Genomic DNA, 16,678 nt, shown 5'->3' with positions numbered 1-16,678 from the left:
ATTTTTTTTTTTTTTTTGTGACAAGTATGGTTTAAGATATCATTTTATGTTATATATAGATTAAAATCTGGTAAAATATCAGATGTATAAACTGGAAAGATATTGTGGTGCACCTAATTATATTATATTCCATACACTTGTACAGATCCCATCAAAACTCCTTAAAAAAAAAAAAAAAAGAAATATCTTGCAGGTAAGCATATTTGAATGGGTCGTCACTGATCTTCAATCCTTGGTCCCAGCACATGCACGTTTAGGCAATCACTGGCCACATTGTGCCCCACCATTCTAGCCATCACCCACTTTTCCAGCTATTTCCTGTGTGTTGAAACAGACCAGGAAGTGAAGGTCATTGGAGACTCAGTGTCTGCAGGGGGAGATCAGTGAGGTGAGTAATTGCTGTTTTATTTTTTAACCCTGTCTGCCCTGTCTGACATTTAAAGATTATTAACCCTATGTGTTATGGTAGAGTATAAACAGTGTAAATCTGTATTACACTACCACACCCCATCACATGGAAAGTTGCAGCGTCCCTGAAGAACAGTTAGTATAGGCAGACTCCACTACTTTGGGTTGACTTACTGCAGGAAACAGAACAGCTGACTGTCCATTACGGTAAACCACACCCTTTGCTTTACACAAACACAAATGTCCTTTTAATGAGCTGAAATTTTGTACTTTTTACACTTGAAACATTCGATTGATCTCAATCCATTAGCAGGAGCGTGAATCTGCCTCCACTGAAAGTCTTAAGAGACGCTAGTATAGTACTGCTCCATAATATAACGTTATATGTGCACTATACAGATATCAGTCTAAGTGCTGTACAAGATATATCAATGCACCAACATTACTTTATTCCCTTTTTTAATTTTAAGATGTGTTATTCTGAGTATGCATAATTCACAATAAGCGACATATATGATTTACTAGAATCTGTAGCCATAACATCACTGACTATGCAAACACCATATTGTAAAGTGACGGCATTGAGAAAATGTTGCTCATTTAGCATGGTAATGGGCCTGTATGAATATGGGTAGGATGTCGTTTTTATTGTGCATTGTCTGTAGGCCTCATATACAATCCCTCAAGCCAGGCATATGATCAAAGCCCTGCTGGAAAGACAAAGGCAATACACAGCACAATGTATACCCTTTCAGTCCTCTCTCCCCCTCTATACTGAGGAGGTGGTCTTATGGTAATAGAAAAAGCCTGAAGAATGGATAAATCTTAGCTGTGACCCCGACGCATGTTACTGCTATTGTCATGCTGCTTCAAAGTTTACTAATTGATAATAATGATTCAATGGACTGACATTAGGGGGTCTCAGTGTGAACACTGACCATTTACTGCGGAAGGAGGAGGGGGGGCATTTTGTGTTTTCCTGAATGTAACAAGATACAGGATTATAAAGTGAAAGCCCAAACAGTATCAAAGAGCTATACGCCAAGGGATTTGGCCAGGAGTCAGTTTCATCCTTTGGAGGTGTCCAGACAATTGCTGAAGCTTAGAGTTACTCCCTGCATCTATTTGCATGGTGGCATACAGTATTTGTACTAGACACGTGTATGCCTGCTATGTATACACCCCACGGTATAAGACATACAGAGCATCACCAATTACGTCAAGAGAAACCAATATCGATCATAGTATCCAATATCAGTATGTGAAAACAGCAGTCATCCCTGAATCTCTATCAAATCTAGCATTTTCTTTGAAAACCTAATGTTATGCCAACATGTCTTTCCCATGCTATTTTCTGCCTGGTCAATAAACATCCGGATCATACACAGAAATGCTAAGGGCACAATGGCCGATCCACCACAATGATCAGCCAAGGTTGACAAGTAATGTCATAGATTCCCATTACCGGGATCAATGCAGTTTTTGGAGAGATTTAAGGTGGAGTAGATGAGTACATTGTATATATGACATCCTCACCAATGACAGTACCTGGAGCCTCTCTGTTATGTCACCTATAACAATAGGCAATGGATTCCTACCAGGAATTTGTGGATGGAACAGTGTATACAAGACGGAAGCCAAGTGGTGTGATGCCTTATGTGCTACAACAGGGGGGATGCACATTTACTGCAGCAAATCTACATGTCATTGAAGGAAGGAGCTCATGCATCAATGCTCTCAGTAAATTAGGATTATCCGTCCTTCAGGGAATACCACAAAAGATCATAAAAAAGAAAAGAAAGGGGAAACCTATAGCAGCAAACCGCTGGCCTTCATCTGTGGCCTCCTGGTCAATATATATTAATTATATGTGATGAGAGTAAAAACGCTGCTGGGCCTCATCTCCTAACCTGGAGGACGGAGTCTCCCCTCTGCCTACACCATCCTCTATAGGAACATGCATTTTAATAGCCCTTTGTCCCAGGCAGGGGACACTGACACCAAGAGAAACGCAGAAGACAACGCTTTATCTTATCGGTTCTGTATGCAACGAATAATTTAGCGACAGTGTCAAAAAATTTTTACGTCCCCCCACGTACAAGTATCGTCATAGTGAACGTTTCCGAGTGAGATCACAACGGTGGTAGAATAGCATACATATATATATATCGATAGATAGATAGATAGTAACAAATGACTAATTTCATTACATAAGACAATGCATTATGTAGTATGGAAAGATGTTCAATGGCAAATATAAGTAGTGAAGCTCTAAGCCATAGAAGTGGGAATCAGATGCTTGAAATCCCCATGAAGAAGACGGACATGTGTGCAAATACACACACCTCCTGCATCATCTCTGCAGTAGTCCATAACAGTGTGAAATGTGCTTTTCTTCTCACGCCATGCTAACACTGGCTCTACACACGTGAAATCAACATACAGCCATCCATCTGTCATATGCAGAAATAATACCTTTTTCTTCCGATCCCTGGAGCGTTTCCTGTGCCTTTTTTTCTCCTTAGCGTCTTCCTCTGCATTAATATCCAGATCCCTGTTTTTCTTTAATTGGGATGCTGCATGAGCCATTATGAGAGAGAATATCCCATGTAATAAGAGTCCCTTGAAAAAGGTGGTATACCCTTATGCACCTTCTATCCAGCTTGACAGGGAAGACTCCAACAAATGGAGAGAGAGAGAGAGAGCTGAAAGCCCCAGTACGCAGGCTCAGGATGAGGAACCGTGCAAATATCCAGTGCTCACATCCCTTGCTCTACCTTCCAGTACCTGGAGCGTTCCCAGTCATTGTTATGCATAAGTACAATGAGAAAGACAGCTGAAGCAGAGTGTGCTGGTTGACTGCTGTATCCCCCTGTTACCAGCTGGAAGTGTCTAAGTGATCCCAGGAAAGGGGGATTGCTCCTAATGATGCTCTATGCAGAGGAACAGTCATGTGAAGCTGCACATGCAAAGAGCCAGCATCACAATCTGCTTCCCAATCCAGGAGCTGGAAGCTAAAGACATGCACTTTGTCATCAGCTTAGGACCAAAATGTGTCCTTGTGTAGGTCTCTGAACCCAGCATGCAGAGGAGCCTCCCACTTCTCTATAGCTGCTGATGATATAGCCAAGATATAGGGCAAATAATAATAAGAAAAAAAAAAAAGAGTCCCTGAGCTGCATTATGCAGAACACAATGTGACGGGAGGTTTTTTTTTTAACACTGTGTGTGTTGGATGCACAGAATGACAACAGATTCATAGAGGGAGGTGGAATGAAGCTGGGTTTTGTCTCAGAATTTACACATAAACCCCCATTGTAAGTCAGTCCTGCGGAGAAAAAAAAAATGATCCGGAGACAAAAGCACAAATAGAAATCATTGCAATGAATTTGTATAATTTTCCGGATCCAGCGATGCTTACGGACTAAGGAGTTCTGTATGGAGGCCTCCTCCGATCACCTTCCGTTTCTTACCACCTGAGTCCATAGCATCTGCAGCTTGTGAATATTCATCGCCTGTATATAAATAGCAGTACGTTGGCCCTAGAGCAGGAGCTATTAATGGAATGTACACAGAAGAAAATTAAAAACCGTTCTAGCAAACACTAATACTGAAACGACATGCAAAGAATAACCTTTATTTCAATACAAAAAAAAAGAGAGAAAAAAAAAGACAGAGGGAAAATATTTTACGGCCATTTTGGGAAATTGTTTACAAAATCTGGAAATGTGACCTAAAAAAACATTCCCATCCAACCATCACATGATATGCGGGGCTTAGACTATTCCACTTTCATCAAGGATGGGTATACTGTCACGACGCTGAGCCTGGTTAATCTCTGCATGGTTTATCCAGATGCCAGCATACACGTAACGCTAGACCAATAAACCCTTCTAATATGCATGGAGCGGTAACTGGTTTATCCAAAGGCTGTTAATCCAGATGAAAAATTCATTTTACCAACTGCTGTCCGTCAACTAGGTCATGTTATGTGAAAAACAAACAAAAACTACAAAAACAGTCAAAAAGTTTATGTAATAATGTGGATTAATACAATATATATATTAATAAAACAAGGGAAATTGACGTGAACAAATGTAAAAGAAAGGCATCCCTAATCTTATTAAAGTTTCAGACATGTAGATTGATGGAGTTCTAGGAGTCGGGATCCCATATTGATGTCCCATACAAATGCCCTGATTTATTTCCCTCACTTTCTCAATAGGGCAATCCTCAACAACATCCATTCTCCAGGGTCAAGGGACCCCCATTCCTTACGCAGGTGTGGGACCTGTATGGACAAGACATTTATGGTACAATGGCATCTGTTAAAGATTGACATATACTGTATTAGGCAGCAATTTAGCAAATTTTGAAGTTGATGTGCTGGAAGGAGAAAAAATAGACATGTATAAGAATCTGAGAAACTTTGACAGGGGTCAAATTATAATGGTCTCACAACTGGGTCAAAGCAGCGTTACAACTGTTTATATCGTGAGGTGCTCTCAATATACAGTGGTCAGCTTCCAAGGAAGGACAACTGGATCCAGGTCATTGGCAACCATGTTCACTTATATGCAAGGACAGTAGCCTGTATGATCTGCAATGGGCATGTGAGCTTCAGAACTGGACTATGGAGCGATGGAAGAAGGTAGCCTTGTGTTTCTTTTAAATAATCTGACTGGTCTAGTTTGTATGCATTGTTTACTATGGGAAAAGATCATGTGAATGTCTGGGTATGCATGCAATGTTTACTATGGTATGAGATCATGTAAATGTCTGGGTATGCATGCAATGTTTATCATAAGAAGACATCACGTGAATGTCCTGATATGCATGCATTGTTTACTATGGGAAGAGATAATGGGAATGGCTGTGTATGCATGCATTGTTTACTATAGGAAGAAATCATGTGAATGGTCAGTTATACATGCATTGTTTACTATGGGAAGAGATCATGTGAATGGCTGGGTGTGCATGCAATGTTTACATGGAAAGAGATGACCTCAGGCTGCAATATGGGATAAAGTGAGACTAGTGGAGGTGCTGTGATGCCCTGTGAAATGTTTTGCTGGGAAGCATTGGGTCCTGACTAGGGATGAGCGAACCGAACCGTTATGAACCAGATTCGTTATGAACTTTGAGAAAGTTTGCTACGAATCTGGTAAAAATAACAACGGCGACACAAAATTTTTTCTTTTTTCACAGAATAGACCAGGATACAAGGGATTATTACTACTATAATCCCTTGTATCCTGGTTTTCTGTGAATATCGAGATGTGTGACGTCACCCCTGTTAGGGTGAGACCTTAAAATTAGTCTCCTTAGATATACCTGGGTGCTGCCTAATCAAAAATGTAATGTGACAGCTGTCTGTGAGTATTAACCAAGACACATGAAAGCAACTTCAGTGTTCAAGCTTATCAAATTTATTAAGGGAAAATCAGTTCATATCTTTACAATCAGGTTAAAAAAATAGGAGAACCCCGTTTAGCCGCAACAACAAAAAGTTTTTTTTTAAAAGTCCAAAAAAAGTTCCCATCACTGTCCGAGAAACAAAAAAAGCCAAAAAAAGTCCCATTACTGTCCGAGAAACAAAAAAAGTCCATGAAAAGTCCCATCACTGTCCGAGAAACAAAAAAGGTCCAAAAAAAAGTCATATCACTGTCCGAGAAACAAAAAAAGTCCCATCACTGTCCGAGAAACAAAAAAAGTCCAAAAAAAAAAAGTCCCATCACTGTCCGAGAAACAAAAAAGGTCCAAAAAAAAAAAGTCCCATCACTGTCCGAGAAACAAAAAAGTCCCATCGGCTGTCCCATCACTGCACAGTTGTGCCCTTTAGGGGGCCAGTTGTGCAAAAGTTCTGCCTCCACCAGCTTGCAACCATCGCTTCGACTGCAGTCTAACCTGTTCCGGTGTCTTACCAACAAAGTCAGGCCCGGCGCTCTCAGGCTGCCCTCCATTTTGTGAGCCTGGGTGAACGAAGCCACAGTGGGCAGGAGCTCCTCCGGACCATCAGGGAAGAGAAGAAGATATATGAATGGCTGACCCAAGGTCAACTAACGGTGGGAAGTGTTAAAGGGGTATTCCCCCCAAAATTATTTTTGCATTAAAACATTGCCCACCCGTAGCTTTCCATCTTTCCAATATCAAGTTATTATGTATTCTGCACAGTTTTGCTCTTATCTAGATGCATTCACCCCCACGGATTGCATAGAATCATCAGACCTCAGTCCAACCCGACACGCTCGCTGCTCCTGGCCCCGACCCTCCGAGATGGCATCATGTGTCCTCAGTCTCTTCAATGGGCTGGGCTAGCGCTCCTAACCCAGTCCACTGAAGTGAGGGAGGACAGTGAGACGCTGACAACTGCAGCCGCACTGAACAGAGCAGGCAGACGCCGGGTGAGCTGGGGGGGGGGGGGGGGGGGGGCAAACACTGCGGGTATGCTCCGGCGGCTGGCGGGGAGCTCACCAGTACTGTGTATCCCCGCCAGCCGCCGGAGCGTACCCGCAGTGTTTGCCCCCCCAGCTCACCCGGCGTCTGCCCGCTCCGTTCAGTGCAGCGCCCCCCTCCCCAGCGTACACACAGACCCCCCCGCAGCTCACACGGCGCCCGCGGCGCTATTTTCACTGCAGCCCCCCTCCTCCTCCCCAGGTCTCCCAGTGGCCGCCCACAGCTTACCCGGCGCCCGCAGCGCTCCTTCCACTGCAGCCCCCCTCCTCCTCCCCAGGTCTCCCGGTGGCCGCCCGTAGCTTACCCAGCGCCTGCGGCGCTCTTTTCACTGTAGCCTCCCTCCTCCTCCCCAGGTCTCCCGGTGGCCGCCCGTAGCTTACCCAGCGACTGCGGCGCTCTTTTCACTGAAGCCCCCCTCCTCCTCCCCAGGTCTCCCGGTGGCCGCCCGCAGCTTACCCGGCACCCGCGGCACTCTTTTCACTGTAGCCCCCCTCTTCCTCCTCCCCAGGTCTCCCGGTGGCCGTCCGCGGCGCTCCAGTGCGTGCGGCACACAGTCCTACCTCTGTGCGAACCCACACAGTCTGTGCCGCTCACCTGTGGACGCCGGCGGGGGCTGCCTTCAATGCAAGAGACACCCCCCCGCCCCCCAAGCGAGGACACCTGCCCCGTGTATCTCCCCCCACACTCTGTGCACCCCCCCAGTTCACCCGGTGGCCGCCTGCAGCCCACGGCGCTCCAGTCTGTGCGGCCCCTCCAGTCCCACCCCCCCCACCCCCCCTGCAAACTCAGCTGCGGCCCTCTCACCCCTCGACGCTCACAGTGCAGCTCTGCTACATCTTCACCAACTCAGCTCTGCTGCACCTTCACCAATTCAGCTCTGCTACATGTTCACCACCTCAGCTCTGCTACATGTTCACCACCTCAGCTCTGCTACATCTTCACCACCTCAGCTCTGCTACATCTTCACCACCTCAGCTCTGCTACATCTTCACCACCTCAGCTCTGCTACATCTTCACCACCTCAGCTCTGCTACATCTTCACCACCTCAGCTCTGCTACATCTTCACCACCTCAGCTCTGCTACATCTTCACCACCTCAGCTCTGCTGCACCATCACAGTCTCAGCCCTGCTGCACTGTCACCATCACCATCTTAGCTCTGCTGCATCACCATCATTAGGCATAAGCATTGCATGATGGGAAATGTAGTTTTCTATCTTGGATATAGACCACCTTTTAGAAAACTCGGGAACGGCAGCAGCTAGAAAGACGGGAGACAGCTCAAAATACTCAGGAAGACTTGGTGAGTAAGACCAGCTAGGTTTGGAGGCATTTCATTTTTTTAGCTCTTGGGGGGAATACCCCTTTAAGGGAGGGCTGCGTCATACACCTTGTATGGCACATGTGATAAACCTCATAGTGCACAGGTTTCATCGAACATGGCGTGCCAATTGTTGATCCCTTTTGAGGATGCGATTCTGTGGCAGACATCAATGACATCATCCCACTCGTCCGTGTTCTTGAAAGTGCGGTGAACAACATCATCAGCGAGGATTCCCAGGCCACCACTCCAAGGCTGAACATCCTCCTCCATGAATAGTCTGTTCTCAATCATACTGACCTGGGTATAATCAGGTACTGCCTCCTCCTCCTCCTCAAATAGTCTGTTCTCAATCATACTGGCCTGGGTGCAATCAAGTGGTGCCGCCTCCTCCAATAGTCTCTTTTCAACCATACTGGGCTGGGTGCAATCAAGTGCTGCTGCCTCCTCCTTCTCTGTCAATTGTCTGTTCTCGACTACACTGGGTCCAATACAGTACTATTACTGCCGCTGGTTCCACTGTCAAATGTCTGTTTTCCACCCTCCTGGGTCCAAGGAACTTTGTGTCCTATGTCCCGTGTAATCACTTACACCTTGGCTAATTTTTTTTTCACTATTTTTGCACTTTGATTTTTTTCCCCTTTCTTCATTGTAATAGCAACTACAACTAAACGAAACTATACCGTATCAGACTCCCACTATTGTAGCTGCAATTATTCAGCTGTTATAACAAGGTTCATTTTAGGTTCGGTTCGTACAAATCCGAACTTTGCGAAAGTTCGCCGGATGGAACCGAACCGAACTTTTCAAAAGTTTGTTCATTCCTAGTCCTGATATCCAAGGGAATGTTACCTTGACATATACCATGGACCTAAATATATAGAGCATATATACAATTATTATTATTATTATTATTGTGAATTCACTCACAGCGTCTTTGTCACAGAAAATTTTGTGACTGTCCTTTTCTTCTGAATAGGGAAATAAAAAAGCCATACACACTGCAGAAAGAACACCATTAGGCTATGTTCACACGTTTTTTCGGCCATTTTACCAACATTTTTTTGGATCACTGTAATTTTGAGACATAAATATTCCTGTATTATTTAAATGATGGGCGTCAAAAAGATGCCATGAGGTGACCAAATAAAAAAAAAAGACATTGTGTAAACATAGCCTTATGATTAATGGAAGAGATTTTCAGAAGCAAAAAATTCTGCAACAAATCTGCTGTGTGTGGATTTACCCTGCATGTGACATGCCCTTTAAAGGGGTACTCTGACATTAAGTAAAAAAAAAAGCATATACAGTATGTAGCATTGCTCAGCTGTATGCTCCAGCTCTGCTGAAAAACATTTGTTTTGTGTGTCTGTAATCCTCTACCTACCATGTCCTCTCACTATGTCCTCTCACTATGTCAAACAAAACTGTAAATTCTGTGGTTCAAGTGGATTTGTTTCATGTAGGTAAGTAAAACTTCTAGTATGGCTCCATTTAACATAGAGAACTAAAGGCCTTATTATACAGGACAATTATTGTGCAGAAAATTGTTATATACAGTAATTCGAATTTAAACGATAATCGTTCCATGTAATTGCAGGCAATGATCGTAAAATCGTTTGTATTGTTGATTGTTGGTTTAGATCTGACCCTAAAATCATTGTTAGTCGTACGCTTATCATTCGCTGTAATTCCACATTCTTTGGCTGTAATTCTGCATTCCTTCACTAATTGTTCACTGTAATTCAAAATCGTTCCTTCTTTAGCTGGGATCAGATGGAGTAACGATCATAACTAACGACTATAGTTCTGTGTAATATGATGAACGATTTCAAGTTAACGATAAACAATCTTGTTTGCGATCATTCATCGTTAAAGAGGACCTGTTACCCCCCGTGCTGGGGTGACAGGCTCCCGACCCCGTTAGATCCCCCTATACTCACGTGATCCCACCGGGTGCCGCTTCCTGAGCCGGTCGGGTCACAGAGATTTCAGCGCCCGAAGCCCGGCGCGCGCGCTGAGAGAGTCCGATGCCCATAGAGAATGACGGAGCATCGGACTCCCCATTCATTTTCTATGGGCATCTGACTGTGCTGTCAGCGCGCGCGCCGGGCTTCGGGAGCTGAAATCTCCGTGACCCGACCGGCTCAGGAAGCGGGACCCGGCGGGATCACGTGAGTATAGGGGGATTTAACAGGGGGTCGGGAGCCTGTCACCCCAGCACGGGGGGTAACAGGTCCTCTTTAACGATGAATGATCGCAAACAAGATTGTTTATCGTTAACTTGAAATCGTTCATCATATTACACAGAGCTATAGTCGTTAGTTATGATCGTTACTCCATCTGATCCCAGCAAAAGAAGGAACGATTTTGAATTACAGTGAACAATTAGTGAAGGAATGCAGAATTACAGCCAAAGAATGTGGAATTACAGCGAATGATAAGCGTACGACTAACAATGATTTTGTTAGGTGTCCTTTAATAGTTAAAAATCCCTTAATAGTTAAAAATCCCTTAGTCTAATAGGACCCTAACAGGGCAGCCACAAATGGGCACAAGAAATCTACTCTACCTGTTTGTCTCCTGTTTCATACAGAAATGTTTGCTCTCCAATTTCGTATAAATTCCATGCTAGTGTGCAGAAGATGTGTGTTTTACAATTAACATGCAGTTTAATTCCTGCTGATTAATCATGTGGTGTCTATCATTGGGCTCTTAGGCTCTGTTCACACCAGCACTCTGGATTCCGCCAGCCTCTGTGTCATACTGGGAGTCTATGGGAGGCTCGTGCACCTCCTCTCTCCACGCTGAAGAATTGACATGTCAATTCTTCAGCGTGGAGAGAGGAGGCGCATGAGCCTCCCATAGACTCTGAGTATGACACGGGGGCAGGTGGGATTCTGCCAGTTTTACTCCATGTGAACTATCAGCAGGTTAGAAGGCTCTAACCTGCTGACATGTTTCCATGGTGCATAGAACGCTAACAAGCATGGTAATTTTCTTACCTTCATAAACCTTCAGTTTTAATAAAATGTAGATTAGATGGCTTGGTACACTGGTGAAAGCCAGCAAGCAGGGCGGAGGGCTGTAATCCCACCACCAGTATGCCAAACCACCTATTTTACATATTAACCCTTTCAGGACCAGGCTAATTTTCATTTTTGCGTTTTCGTTTTTTCCTCCTTGTGCTTAAAAGGCCATAGCACTTGCATTTTTACATCTACAGACCCACATGAGCCCTTATTTTTTGCGTCACTAATTGTACTTTGCAATGACACGCTAAATTTTTGCATAAAGTACACTGCGAAACCAGATAAAAATTCAAAGTGTGGTGAAATTGAAAAAAACCCCAGGAAAGACAGAAACACAATAGAGAGCAACCCCTCCCCCCCCCCCAAACAAATGGATTTTTGGTTGTTTCAAAACTGGGATAGACAGGTAAGTAATGCGTTATGCTTCTGCAGAAGTTTCATTTTTTAACCTCTACCTGGAGTTCCCCTTTAAGTTTTCCATTTACCTCTATGGGAAAAGACCTTCCACAGATTTCATCAACCCAAAAGTGTGTGCAACTTCTGCACTGTGGGACCCCACCTCAACACAGATCTGTTTGTCCCGGGTTTAGCTGCCGCATCTCCAGTCATCAGCTGCTTGCCAGCTGGTCATCATTTAGGGAGGAGGATGTGCAGTCAGATCAATATTTCCAGATCACTGATACATCACATTCAGAACCCATGAAAGACCAATAGATTTTTTTTTAAATTAAGTTTGAAAAGTGAATGGTGAAAAGAGGAATGGGGGTGAAATAGGTTGTTCAAACCCAAATTTACATTAATTGTTAGTTGTCTAACCTGTAAATCTTCTTATACCGTTTTGAGGGGTTTTTTTATCTTATTTCTTTGAAACAAGATGAAGGAAAAATTGGATTTTTTTAAAAAAGAAAACAGAACATAAAACCTTCTAATGACATTCCTATATTTGCCATTTTCCATTAACTAAACTCCAACTCCATGACAATAACTGCCATGGAATCACATGTCTTTTATTTACATTGGACTGCACAATGGAAGCCCCCAGAACAGCTGGAAAGGGTAATTCACTATTACTGTCCATGGTTCTTCTCCAGCACTGTAAAAACTGGTCATGAATACAGTGGTACCTCGGTTCTCGAACTTAATTGGTTTCGGAAGGCAGTTTGAGAACCGAGCAGTGTTTTCCCTCAGGAAATAATGTAAATGTGTTTAATTGGTTCCAGCACCAACCAATAATTACCTACAGTACCCAAATATTACATTGTATAGTGCCCAGTATAATCCCTACAGCACATTACAGAGCAGCACTATATACTGCACAGTACATTACAGAACAGCACTATATACTGTACAGTACATTATACACAAGAAACATTCAACAGAATCAGTAATTATAGTACAGTAGTCACCAACCCCTCACTTCGCCCCCAGCACTGTAAGGGATGGGAGATGGTGGTGCACTGACTGTACTACTACTGTACTGTATATGCACTCCAGCAATCTTATACGGTACTGTACAGGATGAGAGATGTTTGTGCACTGCCTGTACTACTACTGTACTGTATATGGACTTCAGCAGCCTTATACAGTACTGTACTGTATGTGAAGCCTCACCAGTGCTAACATCACCAGGTACAACCCACCATCCACGCTCGCAGAAATGTTCAGATACCAAGTACTTCAAGACCGGGGGCCCTAAAAGTGTTTGAGAACCGAGCAAGAGTTTGAGAGCCAAAGCAAACTTTCCTTGAAAATACAGTTTGAGTTCCAAGCAGTTTGAGAACCGAGCAGTTCACACAAGACACACAAGACTCACTGTATAGTTTATGCCAAGTGATGCTCCTGAAACAAGCATATAAAAACGGCCATTTACCCAAAACCTGTCAGTGGGCAGCCACAGTGTAGGACATGCCAACAAAATGCTAACATCCTTAAATTAGAGAGTTTCTGTTAGCAAATTGAAGTTTGCAAATAAAAATGAATGAATTTTACAGACAAATGGTGTATCAGGGACACATAATAAAGGTGACATGTAAATAATAGTCCTGTGTCCTATCAGCCCATATCAGCAGGTTGAGGTGGTGTAAAGGCCCTAATACACAAAACGATTATCGGCCATATTTGGCCAACATCAGCCGTTATGGTTGATAATCGTCTGGTGTAATAGAAGACAATGATCAGCTGATTGTTGTCTCTCAATGTCTTTTAACATGTTGAAAGACAAACAACTAAGATAGCATAGATCTGCTGCCGTCGCTCCATAACATAGGAGCTGCAACAGCAGACCGCTGCTATCTTCTATGGGCTGCCAGGCCGATCAAGCGATCACCCGGGCAGATCCCCCCCCCCCGCGCGCAGCTCCCCGCAGCCCCCCTGCACTTACCCACTCGCTACAAATGCGTGTAAAAGCACTGGCAGCGAGCAGGGAGCGAGGAGCAAGAGAACGCTGACAGCGCTCGTTTGCTCCTCTCCATTCACCCGTGTAATAGGGGCTTAACTTACTCATAGTTTCACCTTTACATACTGGCCTGAAGCAGGTTAGCAGGTTATTTAAGGGTGTCACAGTGCCAGGGCAGCCATTTCACAGTCTGAGTGGATAAGATTTGGGAAACAGTCCCAGGAGAGCACAATGTGTACAAAAAGAAAGGAGGACCTACAGTAGGTGGTACAAGATACTGGAGAAAAACAAAAAAATAAACAAAAAAAAACTATAAGGGTGCCCTTAGATTTGTTTTCTTTCTTTCTTTCTTTCTTTCTTTCTTTCTTTCTTTCTTTCTTATTTTTTTTTTTTTTTCTTTTTGTGGCAACTTTCTGGCATTTTTTACTTTATATGTGAATTATCTTTTTTGTGGTTTAGGCACCAAGATGACTTAACTTTCTTTTCTTCTGCCATCACGTGGCATAATTGCTGGACCAAAAGGGTACTAGAACGCCAGCAAAGAACGCCATACACAGAGCAATGGCGTTTTTGAGATGACCAGAACATTCTCATTAAAGTCTATGTAAGAAAAATGCCACCATTTGCCCAAAAAAATGCCACACCCTCAGTATGCTGCCCTTTGGAAAAACTGTCACAGAGGGTCAAAATGCAAGAAAAGAGAGAAAATAGCTACCCCCCAAAAATGCCATGTGTGTAAGGCAGATCATAAACCTCCATTGACTTACAGATAACAGCTGTCTGCTGGGGTGTTTGCCAAAAAAATGCCATGGCGTTTTTATTTGCATTTTCCCCAGATTATAAGGCAGTGTGAAGCCAGCCTAACCCAAAATAAAACAGTTGTGTAAAATAGTAATAATTATTAGTGATCCAATATTTGGAACACAGAATAAATCATCAACAATCGCTACTACCGTTCACCTTTTTAAAGCAAATGTACTAGCATTTAAATCAATGGAGCCGCGTCAAAGAGGGGTGGGGGTTTCCTCCCACTGGGGGGCGTTCCAGTCCGCGTCCAATGCTTCAGCCCCTTCTGGTGCACAGGAATAGAACACCGCCATATGCGGGAACCGGGCCGCGGTTCAAAAAAAGGACTGCGGCACCGTCTCCGTTCTAACCTAAACTGTCAGTCATTTAATTTTTTTTAGCAGAAATCAATAGTACAAGCGATATTACGAAACTTTGTAATTGGGTTTATTAGGCAAATATGCCATTATCTTTATTCAAAAAGACTTTCCCCAGGTCCCCACCTCCTCTCTCTCTCTCTCTCTCTCTCTCTCTCATTCACTGCTTATTATCAGGAAATCACGACTCAGTTGGACCCTGTCTGTTCTATGAAGAGGGGAGGGGGAGGAGGGAGATTAGTTGGCAGCAGAGAGCAGAGAACAAAGGATTACACAGTGTGGAACTGTGTGAAAGCCGGTATTCAGAGGTCAGAAAGGTCAGTGCTGACTGAGGAGATAGCCGGTGATGTAGCTGTAAATTAACTCTTTGTTGTCCTGTTTTGGTGCCTCATCTCCTTCCACCCCTCCCCTTTCCATAAGAGAACAATGAAGACAGGGGAGAGAGCCTCAAACTGCTTTTTCATGATAAAAATGCATTTTTCGGCTAATAAACCCAACTACAAAGTTTCTTAAAATCGCCTGCACTATTGATTACTGTAAAAAAAATTTAAACGACAATGACACTTTAATGGTGCGTTCACACCTACAGGATCTGCAGCTGATTTTCTGCAGCAGATTTCAGTTAAATAACTGAACACAGCATCAGATTTGATGCTGTGTTCAGTTATTTAACTGAAATCTGCTGCAGAAAATCAGCTGCAGATCCTGTAGGTGTGAACGCACCCTTGGGGTGCCTTCACACCTACCGAATCGCAGTAGAAAATCCGCTGCGGATCCGCAGCAGATCCGCAGCAGATTTAACTAAATGAATGAACACAGCATTAAATACGCACTGTCAAATCCGCTGCGGATCCGCAGCAGATTTGTAAGTGCGGATTTAGTGCTGTGTTCATTCATTTAGTTAAATCCGCTGCGGATCCGCAGCGGATTTTCTACTGCGATACGGTAGGTGTGAAGGCACCCTAAAGCGAATTTACTGCTGGCTCATTTGCTTTAACCTAAGGCTACGTCCCCACGACGTCTTTCTCCTGCAGTTTTACGGTCGCCGTTTTAGATGGCCATCGTTTTGGTGCCGAAATCTGGCGAATTATGCTAATTACGTATGTATTTTGTGTCCAAATGTTAGAAAAAAAGCCCAGATAAGGTCTTTATAAAGTTTAGGTGCCTGTAGATCTCAGGGGCTAAAAATATAGCAGCCAAAAATAATCATCTTTTCTTATATGTTGAAGATTTAATTCAATTACATACTATTGGTGTGTTTACACAGAAAGATTTATCTGACAGATTTAGGAAGCCAAAGCCAGGATTAGATGTGAAAAGAGGAGAAATCTCAATCTTTCCTTTATGTCCTGTTCTTTGTTTATAGTCTGTTCCTGACTTTGGCTTCAAAAATCTTTCAGATAACTCTGTTCGTGTAAGCACACCATTTGGCTATGTTCCCACAACGTTTTTTCCTGTCCGTTTATAATTTGTTTAAAATAATGTCTGTTATTTTGCGTTTTGGCTGTCAGTCAGTGCAATAAAGGCTGTTTTTTTTCAGGTGGACTATTTGGCTTTTGGGTGTGTCTTTAATTAAAAAGTCAATTGAATTTAATAGCAAAGAAGATGGAAGAGGATGGTGAAAAAAGAAAAACTTTTAAGTTTTCCTCTCATAGCATGAAAACGTTTAGCTTGCTGAGATGATAAAGATGATATGATATGATGATATGATATTCTGAAATGATAAAACATAAGCAGTTTCTCAGTGATTGTGTTATTCTTAATCCAGAAACATGGCCAAAAACACAGTAAATGGAACAATGGCAACAGGAGCAGCAACAACAGTGGCAGCAACAACAGCAACAGCAACAACAGCAGCAGCAACGATAACAGCAGTGCCACCAACTTTTGATTCAATGCTTCAA

General features: G+C 43.4%; 1 protein-coding gene across 7 annotated transcripts in view; it reads right to left on the bottom strand.

Annotated features, from left to right (window-relative positions):
* The window catches only part of ANK3 (ankyrin 3), a 506,950-nt gene that overhangs the window by 227,996 nt on the left and 262,276 nt on the right, over positions 1-16,678 (bottom strand). The window contains exon 1 of one of the 7 annotated variants that reach the window (XM_069980291.1): positions 2,884-2,997. The exons of the other annotated variants lie outside the window; for them this stretch is intronic. Within the exon in view, the coding sequence (XP_069836392.1) occupies positions 2,884-2,997 (114 nt within the window). Of the gene's footprint in view, positions 1-2,883; positions 2,998-16,678 lie in introns of those variants that run through there. 7 annotated transcript variants of the gene reach the window in all.

The sequence above is a fragment of the Dendropsophus ebraccatus genome, chromosome 8 (genome assembly GCF_027789765.1).
Source record: "Dendropsophus ebraccatus isolate aDenEbr1 chromosome 8, aDenEbr1.pat, whole genome shotgun sequence".
In the NCBI taxonomy this organism is placed as follows: Eukaryota; Metazoa; Chordata; class Amphibia; order Anura; family Hylidae; genus Dendropsophus; species Dendropsophus ebraccatus.
Note: the sequence above shows the minus strand (reverse complement) of the source record. Positions and strands in the feature narration are given on the sequence as shown.